Here is a 25207-nt window from a genome sequence, read left to right as displayed (position 1 = left end):
ACCCTGTCTAGCTTCTCCACTGCACCAGAGCTGCCTCGTTAGCCCGGCAAGTGCTTTGACCTCTCACCACACCAAGCTGTCATGGCTGGGAAACAGCATCTAAGTTCAGTTCTGGTATCAGGGAAGAATATAACTACTTCTAAATACAGCCCAGATTGACCACTAGTGAGTTCCTCCCTGTGCAGACTAAGAGCTCCATACAAACCCACAACAGCCTCTGCCAAAGCACATGCCAATGAAAACAGCCACATGTGGATGGGGCTTGATTGCTTTCTGGGTATTAAAATAATGTAAGAAAAATTGATCTGCAGAAAAAAAAATAATAGGGGCTTTTATCCTTTAAGCAGGATGTATAATCAGCAGCTATCAGGATATCAGGCATGGAGACAAGTAAGTCTCCAGCTAGCTTAGATTCAACTGATTTTTTTTTTCCATTAAGATCTCTTCAATTTTATCATCTGGTTATTAAATGCACATTTTTGTCTTAAACAGATTTTGAAGCAATTATATGTTTATGCTGGTGTAGAATGCTCCCTTTATGAAACCAAATTGTTGGGTATTTGTATGCTGTCTGTAATTTGGTATTCTAAAGTAGTAATTCTGAAAGTAAAACAAATGCACTTCCTTGCCTGTTTCTCCTTTTCTTCTCTCTAGTTGTTTGTACCCCTTTGCCTCCCTGAATACACAAAGACATGGACATTCCCCTCAGATTAAAACCAGACCATGGCAGGCGAATAACCATTTGTGTTTTTGAGAACTACCCTGGACAGATTTGTTACATCTCTTGACTACAAAGGACGTCAACCCCAGACAAATGACCAGCACAACAAAAAGTTGTCCTATGGACAACCTATTTTAAAAAAAATATACTGGACACAAGTTTCAGAAATTACTTTAGAGCCTTTTGTTCCATTTTCAAAACTGAAAAGCTCTCAGGAGCCTATATCTAACCAGCTTTCAACAAGATGTATTGGCATAATGCGAATGCCATTTTTTAATGCCTGGCTTATTTCAAGGGCACTTTAAGTATTTCACCTTGCCACACAGATATTGAGGACCCTGAGCTTGGTTTCAAGCATTCATCTCTTTCTTGAGCTGGCATATAGGCCCAGAATAAATTCTATAATTCATCAGATTATTATTTTTTGCCTTACAATTCATCAGTCAAAACTTTGTAAAACAATTTAGGATTTATAGGAAAACCTGGGCACATTTTTTTTCTTTAGTTATGCTTTCACATGTAAAATCATACATTAAAAAAAAAAAACCCAAAACATCCACAATGTGGGAACATTTTAGTTCATACACAGCAAAATAAAGAGCTATATAATTCATATCAGACTTCCAGTACTACAGAGATTTCTTTTAAAATGACCAATGATACATATCAAGACTATCCCTTAAGGGTAAGTGGGTAATTTCTTTCATGAAAGTACTTAGTAATGCAACATTAAAGGGACAAAACGTTCTGCAGGGCACATATTTGATTAACTGTAAACCACACACTTGGTGAATTTTTTTTGTATATTCCAGCTATATCTATAAATCAAAAAAAAACCCCAAAAAACAAAAACCAAAAAAAACCCCAAAAGCCAAACAAAACAAGTTTTGTATCAAAATGCCATCATTCATCATGATCCTAAACAAGTATAAAAAGCTAAAGCCACCCATGTGACTTAAACACAGCTCAGAGATAAGAAAACAGGAGTGATGTCAAGTGGCAAACAAGGGTAGTAACAGGTTGAGCAAATTCAGGTGGGATGTGACAGGATAAGGAAGGTTGACTAATTTCTCTGAACTGCAGAGAAAGATGAAACCTTCAAGCATGCTAAGACAGTAAGGGTGAGATGTCCTGGGTGCTGAAGGCAATCAGTGCAGGATCTTTCTGCACAGAGCAGTTGGTTCTCCATAGCACTAGCACTACAAAAGCATGTTCTCAGCCAGTCTCTTCAGCTAACTAAGTGGAATGGTTACTTGACTAGAATACAACGGAATATTTAATTTCACAGGGACCTACAATGCTAATCTAGTCCAACTCTTACTCTGTATTAGTCAGGAAAGGAGTGAAGAACTGCTTTACATATCTACATGTTAACCTGAAAATTTTTCCAGTCAAACACTAAAATCCATGTCTATGAGAGTGCACCTTTGTGTCTGTCACACAAGCTAAAAAGTACATTATGTGTACTTTTGCAGGATTTTACATATGTCAATGTAAAACACTGAAAATATTTAATCATATTCCAAACTACTTCCTAGAAGGTTTTTTTTTCCTTAATGTGAGGTAAAACCATTTGTTCCATATATCTGAAAAATGTAAACACAATAAAATCAGTGCAGAATGGCAAAACATCTGACTGTGACCCCCACCATGCCCCCCTCAGTCCAGAGAGCTGGAGACTGAGCAGCATACCTCCACAACATTGCTAAACATTGCTTTTTTCTCATATACTACCCTAGATATCCACTACAGGATCCATGGCCAGAGGGTGGCTGATGGGCATTGGTTTAACACAAAGTGGGCGTTCTTACTGTACCCATTAGAGCCTGCCTTTTGCAGCTCCCATCTGCAAACTTGCCCCATGTTAGCCAAGAGCATCACTTCAGAGAAATCTTCTTACATCTCAGTAGGTGAGACTGGTCCCTTCAGCAGCTGCAGGGTAAGTGGAAAAGGGGCAGAAGCAGGGGAAAAGTGACACACCTGAAAAGGATCTACCCTATCTTCTGTCCCTCCCAGCACCTACAGAGAGCTTGCAAAGATACCGTCTTTGCCACAAGGGTTCCAAGTGCAGCTGCACATATGGATACCCACTGTAGCCTGGCTGCGCTAGAAGCTACCCTTTCAGAAAACTTGTATCCCAACACCAGTTGGGATCCTTCAGAGTCTTGCTCACAACTGTTCTGTAGAAACCCACCTCCGAACAGAGCATGTGGAGCAAATTCCCTAAACAGATACAGTGTGACTCCTCTGGATTCCAAAGGCCCTTCAGCAAGTTCTCACTCAAAATCTGGTATTCCACATTATCATCACTACTACAGCCCTACCTGGCACCTCTGATTATTTACAGAGAATAGGTTGTAAATTGTCCCGTGCCCCCAAAACATACCATGAAGTTACCATTTTCATCACCAAAAGCTTAACATACAAAGTTCAAAAATTAAAAAAAGGGATAAGTTTATATAACAAAACAAAATGCAGGTGCCATTCATATTACAGTTCGAGTCCATATAGGTTTTCATCAGGACAGCAGAATTCCACACTACTTCTCCAGAAATAAAGTTTGCTGTGCAACAGGACAAGACAGGATGAACTGTGAGTGACACAGGCAGGAACAGGCTCACAGACTCAGTCAAGCAGATCAGGTACTGCCAAGTGACACAGCTGAAGAGCAGATGCTACCTTCCTTTAATTTAGCAAAGCCAGCAAGGTAGCTCCATGGACCCATGCAGACATGACACAAAGCATCTGCGAGTTTTACCTCTCACTGTGGCAGCATATTAATCCACCTCTCTGAGTACCATCTGCAAAGGACACCCTCCTGTTCTGCAGGGCAAGCCTACAGGCCCCCATAAACAATCATTCTTACCCAAAAATGAAAATATGCAATCGCAGATGACCATTACAATCAAGGTGTGACAGCTTTTCAACCTCTCCTCACACACCTCCCAAGCTCCCATTCCTGTGTGCTGTCTTGCCACAAATTAGAGCATGTTAGCTTTAATCCCTGAGAAATGTGGACTATTATCATCGAATGGCTTGGGCTGGAAAGGCAACTTAAAAATCATCAGTTCCAACCCCCCTGCCATAGGCAGGGATACCCTTAACCTGACCAGGCTGCTCAGAGCCTCATCCAACCTATACATGAACACCTCCAGGGATGGGGCATCCACAGCTTCTCCGGGAAAACTGTTCCAGTGCTTTGCCACCCTCATAGTAAAGAATTTTTTCCCTAATATCTAATTTAAACCTACTCTGTTTTAGTTTGAGCCATTCCCTTTTGTCCTACCACAACGTGCTCTTGTAAAAAGTCCTTCTCCATCCTTTTTGTAGACTCCTTTCAGAGGTGGGCTTTAAGAAACCACAGTGGGTGAGGCCATGGAGAAAGGTACCACACAAATGCAAAAAGAACAGACAGGAACTAAAGGGTGAATTAGGAGGAGCAGCATCGGGATTTCTTAATTTTAAAAGAGAATTATTTTTAAAAACGGGATAGTAAGGCACCCACTGCAATATGCAGATGCAATTCTGAAATAAGCTGTCCCTAAATTGGGCATTGCCTTTTCTATGAACAGGATAGCCCAGGAATCCCAGAAAAGAGGAGTGTTGACAAAATGAGACATCTTTTTTTAAAACTTTCCTTCAACAGCATGGGCCCTAATGCAATGAACCCTGCTTTAACAACAGTAGTCTCAGAATGACAAATCTCCAGCATGTCACTGCACATGCAAAGTCTTTTCCTGGTCTGGTACTCTACACCCCAGCATGACTTCTCCAGCACTCTCACAATCTGCACCTAACGTGCTGTGACTAGTTCACGTAATCCTGAATCCCTGTTTCAGAAAATGCTTCATGGCCTGAGACTATTTGAAGAAAATTCATGCAACTCATCCCTGATCTATCCAGACTGGCAACAAATCCTTTGACTGCTGAAGAGAAGTAATGAAAAGGAATTTAATCTTGACATTTTTGGATTGACAGGCAAGGCCTAGAGGACTCAGTGGAACAGAGGACAGCTGTTTCCAGAGCTGCACCTAAACTGACAATGTCTGGATGTTATGAATGAGAGCTCAGCAAAGCTAAAGAAGCTTGTCACAGCAGAGATGGGAATCCAAATTTTAATGATTCCACTAAGGAATGTCGAGGCTGGTGTAAAATGCTGAGCTATTTCTACCTTTGTGTCCCTATGACTGGCCTCACACTACTGTGGGTGTAATTACATAAGATACACAATCCTTTAGTGGAAAGTGGAATTATTTAAGGAAAACACCTGGCAAATTTAGAGCTAAGTAGGAGCACAGAAACGTCAATGTCGAACCAAGAACATGTCAAACATGACCCAGATACCTAATTAGAAGTTATGCTCAAATCTAACTTGCACAGGGCTCCAGAAGCAGGCTGACTACAGTAGAGAGGCTGCAAGAGGTACACTCTTGATCTTTATTCCCCTGATTGCATTAGATACTGCTCAGATCTCTCCCCGCTCTTCCCTAACTTTAATGTCACAACCCTTACAAATTTGCCAGGAATGGGTAGGGTAGAGCACTATTACAGAATAATGATGCTACAAGCCTCAGGAAGGCATCAAGGCTGCCAGAGGACTTCCCCCAGCACAGAGAGGAGGGAGCTCAAGGATTCATGTCTATTCCCAGCTGACCTGCTTAGAGCCAGCACCCAGCCATGGGGATTCCTGAGCTGTGAGGGGGATGCTCTCCCTCTATGATGTTGGTTACAGTAACACCTCTGCCTCAGGCACCTCAGCCTAATGGGCTGAGCAGGGAGCAAATGAGCAGGAAGTCATTGACAGAGATGGTGCCCAGACATGCTAACATACTACAGGAATACCCCACAGCTGTCATAAACAGATCCAAAAGATCCCCAGAACACCTGGAGGATAACTTCATGATATAGGCATATGGAGGCCCTGGAGGGTATCCCCTAAGTTTGGGAGACACAAGAAGCTTCCCTCAAAAAGCTGTTAAGACCCCATTGGCTCCTTCCCTTGTTCCTGTGCCTGTTCCTATGTCCCTGAGCCACTCCCTCCCTATTTCCCTATTGGCCATCATCTTTGTACTGCCCAAGAGCACAGTTCAGCCCCTACCTCTGGGGACAGAGAGAAACCTGGACCCTCGACATGTGGGTTCTCTGGGACTCTGAACACCTCACCGTGCGGCTGAATTAAACATCTGTGGATAGCATGCAAAGACCCTTTTTGCTTTTTTACCCTGGACTTTCCTAGCACCAATTCCAGCTGCAACACAGGTACTAAGGGTGACAACAAAGAAAGATGCCTTCCTTGATCTGTTGCTTGTCAACAACAATAATTTCCTTGCATAACAAGGCAATCCACCTAGTTGATCAAAGGAAGCCAGTTGATGTAATCTTTATGGATTTCAGTGAAGCTTTTGATATGCTCTCTCCCAGCATGCTTCTGGACAAAATGTCCAGCGCCCAGCAGGATAAACACATCAAGTGATGGCTAAGCAACTGGATCACGGGTCAGGTGTGAAGGGTGATAGTGAATGGGGTGACATCAGATTGGTGACTGGTCACTAGTGGGGTTCCCCAGGGCTCCATTTAATGGCCAATTCTTGTCAACATCTTCAAAAATTACTTGGATGCAGGACTCGAAGGTCCTAAGTTAAGTGGGAGGAGCTGTTGATTCCCTTGAAGACAGAGAGGTCCTGCAGAGAGACCAGGACAAACCACAGGGCTGTGCAATGACCAAATGGATGAAGTTTTAACAAAGACAAGTGCTGGATTTTGCATCCAGGATGGGGCAATCCTGGATGTACAGGCAGACTGGGTAACAAGAGGCTGAAGTGTCAAAGACCTAATGCTCTTTGGAGCTCTAAAATCAACTCTTCCTACTTAAAAAACCAAACAAACACAAAACCAAATTCTAATGTACTGCCCATGTAGCAATGACACAAACAATCAACATGAGATCCTACAGAGAAAAATTATAAATCATATTTTAACAGATTTAGTTTTCAGATTCTGGGTTTTTTTTGCTTGACAAAAGAAATAAGCTTTGATGAATATGCCATGGTCCAGTTCATTAGCTTCAGTAATGATAGCCTTCTGATCAAAATTTTATCAGAACATAGTAACTTTTATTTTCTATGGCTACTACTGCTTCCTTAGAAAGCACACTTGTCACTGTCTCATAGGAGAAAAAATATACACAGCATTCAACAAAACACTGGTCGTTTGGCAGATCTCATTCGTTAAAAAGTATGGTTTCCCATCAGTCCAACCTATTCAGGAAATAGGAATTAAACTTTCTTAATAGTTAAGGCAAAAGTAAAATATCATGAAAGGAAAACTTATCAGAAATTTTTCACTTAGCGATTTTGACAACCATTTTGGTATCAGCCAGCAAGCAGCTGAGTTTACAAGCAAACAAACAGTGAAAACACTGGAAGACGATCCTACCCACAAGAAAATCGTTTCAAAAATAACAGAATTTCTTTGCAACACCACACAGCCCCCTACAATAATTGGATGTAAAACCTTCCACTGCTAGAAACACGAGTTACTGTTCTCATCAGTTCATGCTATTTTCTTGCCTATGAGTATACTTAGCATGTTACATTACCAACTTCTCAAAGTTTCCTGTCAGTTTTATTATTCATTCCTAGGTAAGAGTTAGTCTGCAGTCCTGGTCATATTGTGGAGTTATCAGCATGGAGAAAATTCTTACAGTGCAAGTGACCTTGCAAGAGCTGAATCCTGAGACTCTCTTCTGGGAAAGCACCCGGCCACCAAACAGGAACTAACTGAACAAAGACCTAATTGCTTAGTTTTATTGCTCTGCAGGACCAAAATACAATTTTCTTCTCTGCATGTGGTAGTGAATCATACATCAAAAATATCCAAGCTCATCAGTTCACACCATACTCAAAACAAATCCATGGGAAGCCAGCATGCAGTTTTGAGAGATTTATCCACACAGGGAAAAAAAAAAGCCAAAGAAAACATGCAAATGTATGTATTTATAGCAATGGATATGCATGGAAAGCCTGAAAGCTTTTCGTTGTCCTCTTTGCCTTTTCCTATAGAAGGCTCTAAAGCCAAATCCATGGCGCTTTCAGGTGCAAATAGGTAAAAGACCAAAGAGCTGTGTATTTCTGCTGGAACAGGTAGAATAAAACAAGGTATTCATCGACCATTCAGGGTATTCACATGAACCAGGCCCTACAGTTTGTCCAGTCTAGAACCATGCCAACTCCCTTTGCCTACAGCCTCTTGTGGAGAGGTATTCTCACTGCCTAGCACAGCTTTCAGCAACAGTGATTTCTGGCTATTTATGGTAGTAAAAATAAACTGGTGGTCTATGTAATTCTTTGTACTATTTAAAGCAAAAAAGCAAAGCCAACCCTTCCTTTTCACCTCACCCCCAGGAGTTACATTAATAGTAACTTCAATGTTGTAACAGATATATCAAACATTCAATACTCACCTATCAAACCTAACATGTAGAAATTATTTCTGAGCCTGGATTTACAGTTATTGAAGCTAACTTCTGCATTTCTTTAAAACAACACACTGATTAAAGTCAGGAAAATTAAATCCTAAAAGAAACTCTTGGGGTTTTTGTAAAATAAACTTTAATTAAAATGCAAGTTTGAATCTGCCCAATAAATAATACCCTAAAAATTACATTGACTTAAAAAAGCCAAAGAATGCTAGATAACAATGAAGAGAATCAATTCATGGAATAAAGAGGCAGATGTATTCACCCAATAATATGAGTTGGTTGTTTTTCTAATGGTTGGAGTGGCATTGAATTAAAGCAACAGATTCAAAGTAATGGCTGTCAATCTATACTCAAAGATTTGTGCCTTCCCATTATCATTGTGCTTTCCTATACTGTTGCTTTTGCACTACCTCAAAGTAAAACTGGCTTGCCAAAGGGTCAGATCCCCACATGCTCCTCAGGGGGGATGTGGCTTCTTGGGCACAGCAGGAGCAAAGCTGCTCTGCTGTGAACCTGATGCTTTGCAGCCCACAGGAATGCTGGAGGAAGGGCAGAAACAAAGCAAGAGTGTGAAAAAACAAAACTGTGTTGGTAGATCCTTCACCACACAACTCCCAGGTTGCTATGAAGTGAAGACAGGAGAGGCAAAGTATTGCAGCTTGAGTGCAGCCTGCTCAACATTCCCATCCAAAAAACAAAGCCACACAGTCCTTATAATTAATTTCTGCTCTTTTGCTGTGTCATTCAGATCTGGAAACAACCTTCCATAATAAAGCTTTTGAAGATGAGATGAATGCAGAAAAGCATTAATCATTCATCCCTATGTATTTCTACAGGCACTGAAATATTTTTGACTTTTCTTTTTAATGCTTTATTCATTAGCCACAATATTTCATCAGCTAAATGCTGTGTTTTAGAATAAAACTGCAGTCAGCAACAAGACCTTTCTTAATATCTAATATTTTTTGTTATTGTAGCTGAACTACCAATTCATCTAAACACTGGAATTCAACAGGTAATTTGTCATGCAATCTGTCTCTATTCCAGCTTTTAATCTCAATGGAAAGACTGAAAAGTCCTTCAGCAAAAAGCAAATTTTGGTAGAGAAAAAATACTAGGCAATTTTTAATAGATGTGCTTTGTTCCAGGCTCATAGCTCTCATTTGTTGCTTTCCAGTCCAGCAATTTTTATAATCATGTTCATAAATAAGAAAAATTGTAACTTTGTGTTCTAATTTCTGCCCACATGACTGGAAGGTTGTCTTGGGATTGCTTTCCCTTCTGACATCATCTCTGATGTCCAGAAAAAGCAGACAAGTCACTGCAGAAAGATAAAGCTGGGTCATTTGGTGATTTGGGTGATTTTTCATTGTAGTTTCCTTGGCCACAGGAATATCCATGCAGCATAATTATTTAAGTCTCTGATTAATCATAGCTTCAGTTGACAGATACAGCAGTTCAAATACAGCAAGGACAAGCAGGACCAGGAAGGACCTTCACAATTCTAATGTACGGAAGTTAAACTTCTCATAATATTCCGGGCTTTAGCACTTAAGAAAGCCTCAGGGTGGGTTTTGTAAGTGTTTCAGTGACCTAAGGCAAATTTTAATGCACCCCCTGCTGTGATGTGCACTTCCTCCAATATTTTTCATCTCAAGTGCAACTACTTTCAAGTGCTGTGATATGAAAAAAAAATAGTTATGAAGCGTGTCCAATTTTGGTAATTTTAAGTGATAGTTAATTTAATTTAATAATTTCTGATTTATCCCACAGTGCATACACAGATTTTTATGGGATATATAATCTTCATATGATGTACAAGCATGCTTTTTTGGAGATGAGCAGTCCTGAAGAGGATGAAGAATTATGAATGACACACATGGAAGTAGCATCAACAGCCAGCTATGAAAACTATCCTTCTTGTCCAAGCCCAGAGTAGCTGTCAAGTCACACATACCCCAGTATTTAGGCTGGGTCTATGCCACACAGCACAGAAGGATCACTGCTATGGAATGAGCAGGACACAAAACGCACACATGCACTCGCCCTGAGCTGGGAAAGCACAACACAGACACTACACTTGTGAGGAAGGTGAACAGCTGCATGATGTGAACTGAACAGTAGCTTGGCTGCAGCAGAGGGCAGTGATACACAAACACCAGCAGTACTCACTCTGCACAGTGCCTACAGATGCATAAACCTGTCCTTGGTTATTTCTAGCATGCAACACTTAACCACTCTTAGGCTTATTCTTAACAAAACTTGCACACTATTTACATGTGTACACTATTGCACACTATTTACATTTAGGAGTACACATGTGTAGATGCACAGAGAGATATATTGAATATCCACTGTTTAAAGTGTTAATTCTGATTGCTTTATCTTATTTCTTTGATGACCACATCCTATTTGATTAATCTGCTATCCCCCTTGTCCTCTGAAATCAAATCCTTTAAGCTTTTGCTTCACAAGGTGTTGCTTTGCATCTTTACAACAGGCACAAAATTGCTACACTTCAGGGAGCTGATTTTCATCTTCTTCTCCCCCATCCTTTTTACCATTTGAAAGGTAGGAAGCTAGATGCAGTTAAGGAGAAAAAGGGAGGGAGGAGGGAGCTGAGGATGAACACAGCGTAAGAGTTTGATTCCTTAACTGGGTTAATTTATCTCCTGGCATGCAAGCAGAGAGCTTAAGAGAAAGCTACAGGAAAAAAAGTAATTGCAAGGCATGCGCTACTCATGTAATTGCTGACATGTCTAATGCTGTGTGATTCAGGGCAGCTTTGAAATACTAGACTTCTTACTGAGGGATGGAAGGATTACATTTCCACTGGGTGCAATTTGAAGGGATGCATAAAAGAAGGAAACGTAAGTTGTTATGAAGAAGCCCAGTCTTGACTTGAATGAGTTTAAATGCAACTTGCTCAAAAAAATTGATTTTTTATGAGAAATAAATGGATTTGTATGCCCAACCAACTGGTATTTGGCAAGCCAGTTTCCACCAAGCAATTGCTAAACTGTTGAATTTACTGTGCAGCATCTGCTCTTTAGAAAAGTGGAAAACCATAAAAAATTATACAGTATGCACATATAAACATATGTCAATTTTAACCCATAAGCATGTTCTTTATATCCTTCACAAATCTGTAAACACCCAGTATTAGTTTGGATATTGATTTACATTTTGGAAGTTTTTTTTTGTTTGACTGTTAGTGGCTTTTGTTCGCTTGTTTTAACTAAATAGACTAATTCATGCTTACCAGAAGATTGAACTTGGTTTAGATTTGGGACTATCTACATCTATTAACTGCCAGAAACAGGGTCAGTATCACTTTTCTAGTGTCCTAGTTTTCAAAGCAGAACTACAGAGGAAAGACAGAATATCTAGAACAAAACTTCCCAAATGCTGAGGGAAATCTGTATGACACTCAGTCCAGCAGTGAAATCCCTGTGTTAAGGTGATGCAAGCAGCTGGACAGACAGCCTGGGGAAGACAAATCTATTGGTATCGGAGGCTTTGCTCCCAATGACAGTAGTTTCTGTAAGGCACCAAGGCAAGTTCTACCCCTGAAAAGACGCATTAAGAAAGCAAACATTCTGGCCAAGAACTCAGCCTTGCAGCCTGCTCTCCAGGCCCTGCTAGGTGATGGGTGCTGGCTCTTGCCACCGTCGCCAGTCCTGGGCCTGCTCCCCATGCCACAACAATCTTTTTTTTGCCCAGTTCACCTGAACAGGGGCTTTTCAAACTCTGGATATGAGGAACTTATTTCTCCCTTGGGCCTGTGGCTGCTGTATCTGGATGAGAGATGTGCTTGACCTCCTCTGAAGGGAAAAGGCAACAAACACCTTAAGACTGGCCCCAAGGGAGCTAATTTCTCAATGGGTGTATAAAGTTCTCCATCAAACTTGACTGTTTTGAACTACATCATCAGGGAACATTTCCAATAATAAAGTCTCTCTTTCACAACACCGTGGGATTTCCATACTCCAGCCAAATGCATTTTCTTTGAGTAAGTGACATTCTGGTGTGATCTGAGACAACTCCATGGGCACTTGCCAAGACACATGCTGGCTTCTTCAGACAGAGACACACAGCAGTTTAAACTTGGTTCAGCTCATGAGTCTAGTAGCGACAGGCCATCTGGCACATTTCAGTGAAACTGGCACTTTCTGCTGAGAGAGGTCCAGGGCTTATTTAAGACAGACACGGCAGGACAGGAGTGAAATGCACTGGCAGGGCCGTGTGCACTAAGCTTGCATGGCAGCGCTCAATCCAAGCCAGTACAGCCAGGACATAACTCACCATTCCACCCGCAGCCACGGAGGTAGCGCTGGGAGCAGACAGGAAGACAAGTGAGTGCTGGGGTGAGGCTCAGGAGCAGTGCAGGAGCAAGGGACCGGCCATGGGACTGCTGCTGGGTGGAGGTATCATTCAAAATGGAGCTGTGGGGACAGCCACGCTTGAAGTCGGGGGTATGGATCAGAATGAAGCTGTATTGAAACCTCTTGGGAGGAGGGCAGACTTGTGCACAGATTTTAGACTGCATGTCTCCCTTGGATTATGGTAGCAAAGATGCTGATACACAGGATCAGACAGTACACAAAACAGGAGAATCTGCAATGAGGTTGGGAATGTGGGGCAAACTGAGAAGCCTGAAGGAGGCTCTTTGTACTGGAAAGCTCTGCTGTTGCAGCACGGACTTCCTTCTGACTTGTTTTGGCAATGTTGTGTAAGACCAAGTCTGAACCAGTGGGAGAAAAAAGTATATGTGTTTGGTCTTCCTGCCAAAAATGTGGTTAGTTTTAAGATGCAATTATATGAAAATGAAAAAGAAGATAAGAAAACCAGGTTAGTATAAAGAAGATAAAAAAGCCAGGTTGTTGTTGGTTAGTACAATGAGATGTTTCTACAAGAGTCTGATAACTGGGAAAACAGAATTAACAATGCATCTAAAGAAACAAAAGCTTTACTGAGAAAATCTTTTCTCACTAGAAGAGAAACGTGCAACTCCATTTATTGCAGCAGCTGCCATTACGTGCATTGGCTGACAACACATTCTGGGCATGGATCACAGCACTACTCAAAATCTGCTCTCAGGCATTCTTTTCTATATTCCATACTCTAAAATGAACATTGGACAATGTATGGCACATGCACCCAGGTGCCACACAGACTGGTCCTGTCCTACTTTCATTCTCTGTGTCTTGCCCTTAGAAGTGAAGACCTAACCAAGAAGATAATGGTGTGATGTGTCCTCCTTTGACCTACTGTGAGCCAAAAGACTGGGAAGGGGATGTGGAAATCTACTTCCAGAGCAGATTGAAATGTGTATTTGGCACAGCATTCCCGCACAAACTCATCATACTTTCAAAAAAAGTTTTTTCATCCTTTTTCCCAGACTTCTGTTGTCAAGAGAGGACCATTATTGATAACTTCCTGAGGCTTCTTCTCCTTGTGTTACCCAATACCTCATTCACACCTAAGGCATCAGGACAGATGAAAGCAAAACAGAGACAAGCAGTTCTTTCCCTGGTATTCAAAACTTTAAATCAAACACCCACTTCACTGTACTATAAACAGAGCTGCCTGTTTGGAGCACTAAGGCACTCCTGTAATATTTCTTCTCCTTTAAGATTTTATATTTCTCCTGTGAGAAGCAATTACAATAGAAGTGTCAAGCAAAAATAAATCCCTGTTAATCACAGTCTCTGTGAGCCTGCCAAGTAAATCACATCTCAGTGTTGCTGTTCCATTTTTCAGGTAGAAATAAAAAGTATGTGAGAATGCCATGGTCTAGAATTGAGCTCTTCCCAAGAGGAAATACAAAGTTTTTGAAAATACAAGTTCTTCTCCTGTGTTCTTGACATTGTGTGGAATTAGACAAGCACTAAAACTGAGTATCCACTGACTGTAAGAGTAATTCAGGTTGGAAGGATTCTCTGAAGGTTGTCTAGTCCAACCTTCACACAAAGCAAGGCCAAATGAAGTTAGGTCAGACTGCTCAGTTCAGCTGAGCCCAGAGGTTTCTGAACAGCTGGTTCCACAGCTCCTCCAGAACACTGGGCCCATGCTCACCTGCTCTGACCATAAACAACTGTTTTCCTATATGTAAATCTAGTTGGGATTTCTTTCCCTGCAGCTTATGTAGATTGTCTTTGGTGCTTTCAACATGCACTCCTGAGAAAGGATCTGACCCTGTCTTTGTAGCCTCCCATTCCCTTCAGCTTTTCCTTCCCCAGACTGAACAAACCCAATGTCCTCAACTTCCATTCAAATGTAGGTGCTCCTGCCTCTTCATCCATCACACTTAGTCACTGATAACATACATACTTTGCTTTTGGTTTTGGTCTACAAATAGGCAAGTCTATGCATCTGAAAGGAAATAACAAATGGAGAAAATTTTGAGCTCTCCACTGGGCTGTTATTTTCCCATACTTATCAAACTCGGAGGCTTCATGAACTGTCCATGCGTCACAAGGGAGCTACCTTCAAATCACCAGAAGGCAATGGTACCAAGCTTTTTCCTCTCCAAATATGAGAATTTCTATGGGCTTTGGAGAGAGGTTTTGTTCTTACTTTATCTTCATCTTTACACAATTCTCTGTGTTGTGAAAACCAGCCATTTCAAGAGGATGCAATTGCAGCTGCTGTTCCAGAACTGAGTGCAAGGGAGTAGTTTCCATCATGCCAGAGAACTGCTAACCATGGTTTAAAAATGCTGTGATGCCTCCTATTTCCTTTTGACTAACATGCGGTGGCTTGGTGACTAGATTGACTACCTTTTTAATGCTATGAATTTTAACCAGAAAATCAGAAACCTCTTTTAGATGAGTCAATCTTAAGAAATCCAGTCTGTGTATTGCAGACTTCAGCTTATGGGAGTGAGTTTTCAAATGAGATAAATGGTTATTTTCCCCAGGAACCTTCAGGAACACTACTACTGAGTCAGTGAAAACAGGTACCAGAAACCCAAGCACAAATCCTCCATACAATTTGCATCACATGAATAAACTCGTCATCATCAAGGCAGAGGTCTTTGTGTCATTGGAAGACACTGTCTGGAAATATGTGGAGGAATAATTTTGTACTCTGACTCCTCATTTCTGCACCATCCACACTTTTTGTACACAGAGCTTTAACAAAGTAGCACACATGCCTAAAAGGTATTTCACGTTCCTCTACCTGTGATCAAAGTCCAGTAAGAGTATTTGGATATGAGCAAGGAAACAATTTCAACTTTCTTTCCTGACCTCTTACCTAAGATTGTCCTACCCCTGTCATAGGGAATGACTCTGATTGGTGATACTCTGATAGCCACAAAAACTACATAACATTTTTTAATAACACACCGCAAAGAAATATAAATGCTTGTTTACTAAAACAGAACTAAGGAATCTTTGTTCAGGTGTAAGGAATCTTACTTCAGCCTGTAACAGAACAACATATAGAAAAATTAAGCAGAGGGGGGCATTTTTATCTCACATCCCTTCTTTTTTGTGGCTTTAGTATGTTTGTTTAGAGCCAGCAAGTACCAGCTCACATTTTCTTCTCTGCCAATTGTGCTTCTTACCGGTGACCACGCTGGGGATCTTGGACAGGAAGCTCTTGACAGTGCGAATGGGAACACCGCCAGTTTTGTCATCTTGCATTCTCGTAACGATGTCTTCAATCTGTCAAAAGAAAGGAAATACTTTATGGTTTATACAAAATGGTGACTTTAACACTTTTATATCATGAGTGCTTTGGAGCCCTGCTGGTAGAATGAGTTTCAAATATACCATGCGTATTACTGCACAAACACAGAGGTAGACACACTTCTACCTGCCCAAATTTAAACCCTGAGATTAGAAACCATGAGATAACATAGAGTAGCTTTTAAGACAACGGTTGGACACTGACAATCCAACTGCAACTGGGCTTTTTTGCTGACCAGTGGTGATAGAAAGGTGATGTCTGCTCCACAGATGAACTGGACTGCACTTCAACCAATTTAAGGAGATTCACATCCAGTCCACTTTCCCCTCTGCCCCCACATTAATTTGAATCCTCAATACTGTAACCTTGGGAGAGCTTTCATTTTCCAAAGTGTCCCAGACAATCACCAACCTTCTGTGGCTTGAGAAGAGTCTAAGATGGAATAGCTGCAGGAGAACTTCCCCTGCCTCCTTTTTTTGGCTAGAATGCTACATGTCCCATGGTCAGCACACAAAGTAAATAACCAAAAGTAAAACTATTATAGGGGAAAACTCATTAGATTTTCAAAGCCAAGCTACCTGTTAGTTCACAGGCACAAACATAATCTATCACATGAAGAAAGATACATGATTATCTTCAAAAGCCATGGAAATTAGAGGATCCAATTACTAGCGGAAGGAGCTTAATCCTCTTCCTGCTTACTGTGAAATGAGAAGGGATTTTTGTTCCTTTTAAGGCTACTTGCCATGCATTTACTTGAAGGCAGCACCAAGGAGAACAAAAAGCTGAACATAAGCACAGTGCAGAAATTCAGTATCTCCAAAAACTCCTTTCAAGTTAAGAAGGTCTCAGAAGCCCAGCAAAAATAACCCCAAAGCTGTTGTCTCTGTTAGCTCAAGCAGCAACAGCACAGCCCCACCCGCTGTTGTTGACAGGTGGCCCAGGGCAGCCAGACAGGGAGCACAGCCTTGGTTTTACCTAAAGATTTCCTCCTCACAGATGCTACAAAACGGAACCACAGCAGAGAGGTTACATGATGGGAGCACGGCCCCTCTCTCTCCTAAAGGCAGCCTAGAGCCCAACATGCTCTCTTCATCTCTGGGAAGACACTTCATTTACATACGCAAGTGAGGTTTTTTTTCACAGATTTAACACCTACATTTCAAAACAAGTTTAATTTCAAGCCTTCCCGAAGTGGTAAGACAATCTCCCTCCCAACTTCAGGCACTGAATTTGATCACTGCATTTTTAACCTCAGGTTACCACTTAACTGAACTGTTCACACCTTGTTTATATATTACTTTTAATTTAACACGTCCTGAACAAATTCTCAGTGGGAATGAAATCACAAAGATGAAAATATCCTGACATTTTCAATACATTACATGAACTTTGGGTACTTACACAGTTAATTTGTGATAGAATAACAATACTTTCCCCACAAATGAATCACTATGAAAATTAATACCACTTTTCCCTTTTGCCAGAGCCTTAGGCAAATTGTTTGCTGATAAAAGCATTGGGCTTTTTTTTCAGTCTGAGGATATCTGGAGAAGTAACTGCTCATCTCTGATACCTGGAGAGGTAGTTGCTCTGCTAAAGAGTGGACAAAAAGCATTTCATTTTGTTGAGAGAAGCTGGACAGCATCCCTTGTTATCAACCCAGACGCAGAAGGCTGCAGCACTCCAACATCAGACCTGTGGGGTGACAGGGCAGCTCAGTTGCCTGCGAAACGTGGACACGAAGTCTCACAATGGGTCAGGCAAAAATGGACCACTGTGAGTCATCTGGTCCAACCTCCCTGCTCCAGCAGGGTCATCCTAGAACACATGGCACAGGATTGCATCCAGGTTCTTGAATATCTCCAGTGAGGGAGGTTCCACAACCTCTCTGGACAACCCGTTCCAGTACTCAGTCACCCACGTGCTAAAAACACTTTTCCTCATGTTCAGGTGGAACTTCCTGTGCATGGTTTCTGCCTATTGCCTCTTCTCCTATTGCTTGGCACCACTGAAAAGAACCTGACTCTGTTCTGAGTCTTAGACTTCATCCAAGAAGGTCAGCCAGACTAAGAACTGTTTCCACAAGACAATGAAAATCCCTCTGTGTTACCAACTACTTACGTGTCTTCATCTGTATGTACTTGTAGCTGACATCAGAGAAAGATTTTTCCATGCTTATTAGGAGAAAACTACTCTGAGATGTGCTACAAGTACCCCATGTCTCCAGGAACACTTCAGGGCTTAAAGAATCATAAGAATAATGATTGTAAAACTGTTGTTTTCTCTTTTTCTATTTGAATTAGAAGTTCAGAATGAAAAATGAGCTAAAAAAATTACTTCAATGTGGGAAAATAAACTTTCCACTCTTTTGCTCACTGTAAGCTAAAGGAACCCCAGCATGATTTATGTGATTAACACTACAAGAAAAGCTCAATTTCAAGCAAAATAAAACTTTAATTATCTTAAAAGAAAGATATATTGTTTTTACCTAAACTATTCCCCATTTCAATCGGTCAAGCAGGCAGTGGTGTCTCAAATGGGGCCATTAATTTCCATTTCAGTTACAATTACAAATAACTACTGCATTTTTAAATACAAAATAAACAAAGCTACCCCAGAGATAACTCCTTCCCAAAAGGCTATTTCTTACTCTTATCTTCTAGCCTGACTACACAGGCACTTACTGCTCTCTGTATTTCAAATTGTTGGATGTTTCTTTTCTCCTTCCCTTTCTACTCAAATTCCAAATCTCCATTCTCTCCCGTTCTCTCATCTGATCCAGACAGGAATACACATGTCATCCTCCTACAGCCAGCCCAGAATTTTCAGTCTGCTATCCAAGAGCTCACAGGATTACAAGCCCCTGGTTGTACACACTCTTACCATTCCCAACTCACTTTTCTTGTACTCTCCAGCAAATTTCTGTCCTGCTTAAGAGGACAGCATGGCATAGTCAAAGAAACATTTGATGATAATTTTATCCTTTCTTAAAGTTATAATCAAGTTTTAATTAAAATATTAAAAACCTGTATCTAGCAATGTTTCCAGGTTTTGTTCAGTTTGCTACAAAGAGAAGATCTGACCCTTTACACCAGCCTTTGTTTTGCACCTACCCAAGGCTTGCAGATATAATATCTGACAGTCAGATACGCTCTGGATCCAAATTCCTGCTGAGCTACGGAAATATTTCACAAAATAAGTGCTATTGTGACAAAGCAGAAAAAAAAGTGATCATTAGAGCTTCAAGCATGGAGAAAAGCAAAGAGGGAACATGAAGCGTGAAGGTCACTTTCATCAAAGATTTTAATCTTAACTTTTAAGAGAGTTACCTAGACACTCGAGTGCTAATGACTCTCCCTTCAGCTTCTGCATGTCATTAAACACCCCTTAGGCTTCCCTCGCTGAAGACTGGGAATGAGAGTCCTTGGACAGCTCATTTCATCAGGCTAGAAGGCAGAAAAAAGTACAACAAAGCATGCTTAATTTATCTCTCCTAAATGAGCCAGCTTCAGTGAACTAACTTCCACTCAGCAAAAGTCATGGTAAGAATGAGCAATGCTTTTTTTTTTCCCCCTATGCTGGGGGTCACTGCTATTTCAATCCAGTCTCATTTTGTAAAGTGAATTGTTATTCTTCCATCCAAGTGGGTTCTGGGTCAGTATCTCCACAAGAAATCCAGAGAAATTCATGCATCTGCTGTCACTGTTAGCTACACATTGTAATGTATGTCTAACAAACTAGATCTGCTTTTCCTCCTGACTGGTTGCTGACAAGTCTGCTCCCTACATTTATCCAGAATATTTTTATTCCTCCTTATCCCACTCTCAATGCATTGAAAAGGGCTTCTGGCTTCAGGACCACATTAGTGGAGACATAAACTATGGCAGGTAGTTTATAAGAGGTTGCCAGCATATTCTGTTACACAGAATGTGATGGGAATTTAATGCATATATTGCTAGTATTCATTAGACCTTCTTTTCCACTATGAGCACTTTTGCTGGCCTAAGGAGGCTGAAGGCACAAAATAGAAGACCTTGAATTTCTGTCAGAGCCAGGACGTCTATCACTGGAAGATGAGATGTCCTGCCTTTTTCTGAGGCAGGACAGGACAAAAGATTGCATTTGTTGATGCACTAGAATAACTAAGTCATAATACAACAACAAATGTAACAACCACAGTGTTGGGGAAGATGAAATAGGAAAACCTTATAAATATGATTGCCTGGCAAAAGATTTGGAAAATACAGACATTGAGTTGAGAACTAGATTTGATATAACAAACCTTGACTACTGAATAACTAGAAAACAATAGTATAGCCAGACTGAAAGCAATCCCCCCTTCTGATTAAACAATGCCCTTTACCTGCAGATAGGTCCAAAGGTCAAATGGAATGCTCTGTCTCACCCCCAATGTATGGTTCATCCCACACCTGTAACCCTCCCCTGAAGTATCAGGTATCTGTGACCCCATTGGCCCAAGTCCTGTTCCAGCCCACCTTGAAGCCCCCTGATAAGGTGTGCCCGAGGGACCGGACACTCTCTTGGACCTTCCCCTGGGACCCTCACCTGGAACCCCCGCTCCCCCTCTCTCTCTCTCTCCCTGGACCTGCCACGAGTTGCGCCTGGCAACTCCAAGCAGGGCCTTTCACCCCTTTTAATAAACCACATCTTCTAAGACCTGACTTCAGAGATCTCTCATCCATCCAAACCGTCCTGGAGTCCCGCGCTCCCTACACCACAGCCTGGAAACTTTGGGTCAGTGTCACCCAACATCCCATTACCATTTTAAGAGGGAAAACAACTCTCAACTTTGCAGTAGCTTTTCTTTCTCCCAGCACCAAGGTAAAGCAGGCACCCTTTCTGCTGCAAGTTAGCATACACAACCTTGCTGAGCCCTGGTCAAGGTTGGCCTTGAAGGTGACATGCTGAGGGAAGGGCAAGTTACACACAGAGAAGAAAAGCGACCAGTTCCCACTTCCCACAGCCCCACACCCGGACACCACCGGCAGCTAATGGAACTCCCTGGCTCAGTTGTGGCTGAGTGACACATGTCAGAGGCCCTCACAGTCCCATTTTTCCATTTTATTTTGTGAGTTAGTGAGGAAAACAGTGCCCTTTTCATATTCTAGCATCTAAGTTAGATGTAGATATTCCCTCGGACCCTGCAGGAAAGCTCCTGCTGCCTATTTCTGAACATTTCAGTATGTACCAGGTGCCTGTCTGATTACTCACAGCAGCTACCCTACCCCTGGGGCTTCCTGTCACCAGCTAACCTGTGGCTGGAGAGTGTCCAAGCATCACTCATCAGTGCCAACATTAAAAGTGTAGGGTTAGAGAGAGCACCGTGCAGTTGCAAAGATCCTCTCTGACTTGGCCAATGACAGCTCTCATGCATATTGGGGGAGCTGGATGGTACACAGAGCAGAGGATCGGCAGCTAGCATGATGGCAGTAATGATAAGCACTTTTGATCTTTTCACTGAAATATGAGTTTAAAAGAACCTGTTTCTCACAGTGCCAGCTCTTACTCCCATAAGTGCCTCTGACACTACCAGTGTGCCTGTGCATTCTGCACCTGCTGACTCCTGCCACACAGCCCACACATGCACAGACAAGGAAAGTTAATGAGACAAGATGCCTGAAGCCAACTTGCTTCACTGGTCCAGACAATTTCACTCTGCTCAAAAAACAAGAAGAAAAAGCTGAAAAATAAGGGCTATACAGCTCCCTTTGGCACCCTCAAGGGAGAAAGAACAACCTTGCCTCTGAGAGAACAATGGAAAGTGGTAGAGCAGCACTGCTGGAGAATTGTGGTGTGGCTTTCAGCAGTCAGCATCACCTGCTTCTGTCCAAGTCTCCTCTCCTGCATAACAGAAATAATACTGAACTACACAGGGGTGCTGAGACTTAATTCAAAGATGTCCAAGGACTTGGGATGCCTCAAATAGCAGATGCCACACAACTACGAAAGATATGCTCCCCATCTATGACAACCTTCCACAGTCCCAGGAAAACCAAATGGCAGCAGAGCACGGATGTGTCAGCTGGCAGGGCTGTTTGGCTGCTTCCCACCTGATCAACGTCCAGTGACAGCTGAAGTCAGGCCACTTGTGGAACTTGTGCTCTTCCTGATGGAGTTCTCCCTGCTTCTTTTTAAATTTCAGAGCTTATTTCAGATAAAGGCAGAGTATACCATGTATCTCCCTCAATTTTGAATGTGTTTCAAGAAGTGTTCACTGTGATCTTCAGATGTTTATTGGGATGGTGAAACAGAGCTAATTATGTCACTTTGAAACCAGTAACATGCTCTAGCATTTATATATCTCTACTGTCAATAGGAAGGTACCAGTGAAGAAAAACCACCAAGGCATTTGTCATGATTAATTGTATGCTGCTGCTAATCCAGCTAGAGCTTCACAAAAGTGAGCATCTACTCACAAGTCATCACATAGAGGGACAGGTTTCACCACGTCAACCGGATTATACAAAACAATCCCTAGGGAAAAACTGTGACACTCAGCTGCTGAGGTGCAACACTAGAGTCTGGAAAGTACCAGGCAGCAGTTTTTTGATCAGACTGTGCCTCCCCTAACACAGCCTACAGTGCCAGCTCTGCACAGCACCCCCGGCGCAGGCCTGAGCTCCATTACAAGAAAACATAGTCACGGAAAATGAGAGCTGGAGCTATTCCCCTCAGGCACTATATGCACAGTTGGAAAACAGGGTTTAATATTCAGCAGGAAAAAAAAGCAGAGCAAATTAATTCAGCAGAGATTCTCCAAAGGAGCTGAACTGATGCAATTTTCTCCCTCCCCAAAAATCAAGCTTTTTAGCCCATCAGTGTCAACAGTGAGAAGCAAAAGACATCAATGTGTCAGTGTTATGCAAACTCAATTTTTCATTAAAAACATTTTGACAGACAACTCCCGATGAGCTCAATTTCTACATGAGCTATAATTGCTTAAAAGAGGAAGCTATTTCAGCATGTTAGAAATCTGTGCAAAAATAAAAAACTCTTGCTTATTGATTGTGCTCCTGCAATTACAGTTGCAAATGCTTGGGCCTCTGTTCCACTATGCATCGTAACAGAAGTGTCTTGTGAACAGCGGTGCATTTTTTCCCCATGCTTTCTACATTTATGACAAAGATGCCACATATATGCACATAATCAGCTTGAGAGATGTTACACCATTGAAAGAACAACGCTCTGATTAGAAACCCTCTAAGGCTACCTCCAAAATAAACCAAATATTTACTTTGTTCCATAAGCAGAAGTGTTAGGCTTTTTAAAATAGTAGGAAAGTATTATAAATATCCAATGAAAAGACAATATGAATTTTAAATAAAACCCCCATGGGTTATTCCACTTGGAAACCAAGTGGACACAAAATTGTGACAGAGGTATGAAGAAAGTCACTTTTTAAAAAAATAAATACCACCTCTGCCACACAGTATTTATTGAATAGATGTGGCTTTAGTGTAATGTACAAACTATGCAACTCTATGCACAGAAAAACACATAAATGCAAAGATTATTTCAGCCAGGAAACCTGTAGGATGGAATGATCTACACACTGTTTCTCAGTGTGTCATCTGAATTGAAGGAATCACCACTTTGGGGGAAAAAGGAAGAAGTTAGTCCCTGTGTCCTTTTAATAATGCTGCTAAGGGAACGCACTGGTGCTGGCACCATTTGGGCTATTTGTATCTGCCAGCTTGTGACAGAATGGAACCTCCCAGACCATTTCTCACAGGTCAACAGTCACCTACTACTAACTGCATCTGACATGCCATCCTCAGCAAGATTTGGACAGGTAAATCTGAAGTGCACTGCAATGACTATGTGCAGAAAGAAGACTGAATCAAAACAAAGCAGCAGCATGGGTTGAAATATGAAGAAGTGAAGTTATTACAAGAAATCTAGACCTGCATTTCTGGTCATGTATGCACCATAGTCCCCATATACTAACGAGAGGTGTTTGTGGAAGCATAGGAGTAGATGTTTTCCTTTGATGTGGTTTACTGAAGTCACTGACTGCAGGGACTGACAGCATCCTGCTGCCTCGCTCCAGCCAGGGCCCGACGCACAAGCTGCCATGGAAACAGTAGAGATTTTCTCTTCTGTTGCATCACTGCCCTGAATGTAAAACTATGCAGGTCTCCAGACTGCTCATATGGTGACAAATGAGGAGCAGAGCAGACGTGCTACCACAGCCCTCATGGGACTACTGTAGCAGGGCAGGATGCTGTACATGACCTGGCAGAGCCCCTCCCACGCCTGCTCCCACGCACACGGACACAGACGCCTTGTCCATCCCACTGCAGGCAGGGCGCTGGGTGAAGCCCATTAACCGAATCTCAGGAATGCTCAGAAGCAAATCTGTGACTCTGCTAACATCCAGAATAACCCTGCACAAACCAACTTGAATTGACAAATTCCAGAAATAAGTTTACTTTCAACAGCTTTGATTTTGCCAGGTCTTTTTTTGGGGGTTAGCTCCCACACCCTGGATTTTACTTTGAGTTCTGGCCATCAATTAATCATTCTCACGCAGGACAAAACTATGTTGAACCTTGTGGGTTTTTTATTCTAAAACAATTGAGAAAGCTTCTTAAATCTTCCAGCAGCATTGGGTTGAGTCTCCAATTTGTAACATTATTCAAGGACAGTTATTCAAATCACTTTAGAAGCAGCACATAAGAATCTTAGTATTACACTGTGGTCTGTGCCTGACCTGGCATGAGAAAACAGCACCTCTCTCCTCATGTGATGCTGAATCGAAGATTTATAAACACAGTCCTTGAAGAGGAAGCTCACTTTCCTCTGGAGCATGAAATATAAGGCACTTCCAGACACAAGAAATGCCAGACAATGGTGGGTCACTAATCTGTTACCACGCAGGAACTTGCAGCCCCCAAATCTTGATAAAGTGAAGAGCTGGTTAAGACTGCACCCAGGTCACTTTGAACCAAATCCAAAACCCCAAAAAAACTCACATCCACATTTTCCAAAGCTGGGAATTGGACAATATTCTCAAGGCCCATCATCCTACTCAGGAGCTGGAATCACAGAGTTGCCCACCTCCCATCCCAAATGCACCAATGCAAGGCAGGGAAGGAAAGGACAATCCAGCCACCTTCTTCCCAGCTCCACTGGCATGTGACAGTGAGCTTTTCAATGCAACAAGGTGCAAAAGGCCATCCCTGGGGCTGGCAAAAATTACTGAGCAAAGGTAAAAAGAGATGTTGTTCCTCATGAGTGTTTTCTCCCTTTGCTACAAAATGCAGCAACTGTTACCTAACTGC

At 41.8% G+C, this 25207-nt stretch overlaps 1 protein-coding gene across 10 annotated transcripts in view; it reads right to left on the bottom strand.

Moving 5' to 3' along the window:
- RGS6 (regulator of G protein signaling 6) overlaps nucleotides 1-25207 on the bottom strand; it is a 257345-nt gene that overhangs the window by 86449 nt on the left and 145689 nt on the right. For 7 of the 10 annotated variants that reach the window (XM_068193298.1, XM_068193299.1, XM_068193301.1 and 4 more), the window contains one exon: nucleotides 15775-15874. In XM_068193298.1, the coding sequence (XP_068049399.1) occupies nucleotides 15775-15874 (100 nt within the window). Of the gene's footprint in view, nucleotides 1-15774; nucleotides 15875-19873; nucleotides 20004-25207 lie in introns of those variants that run through there. The other 3 variants (XM_068193304.1, XM_068193305.1, XM_068193311.1) reach the window with 3 other exon arrangements.

Source organism: Anomalospiza imberbis, chromosome 6 (assembly GCF_031753505.1).
Source record: "Anomalospiza imberbis isolate Cuckoo-Finch-1a 21T00152 chromosome 6, ASM3175350v1, whole genome shotgun sequence".
NCBI lineage: Eukaryota > Metazoa > Chordata > Aves > Passeriformes > Viduidae > Anomalospiza > Anomalospiza imberbis.
The sequence above is the reverse complement of the archived record's forward strand: the minus strand, read 5'-3'. Positions and strand labels throughout refer to the sequence as shown.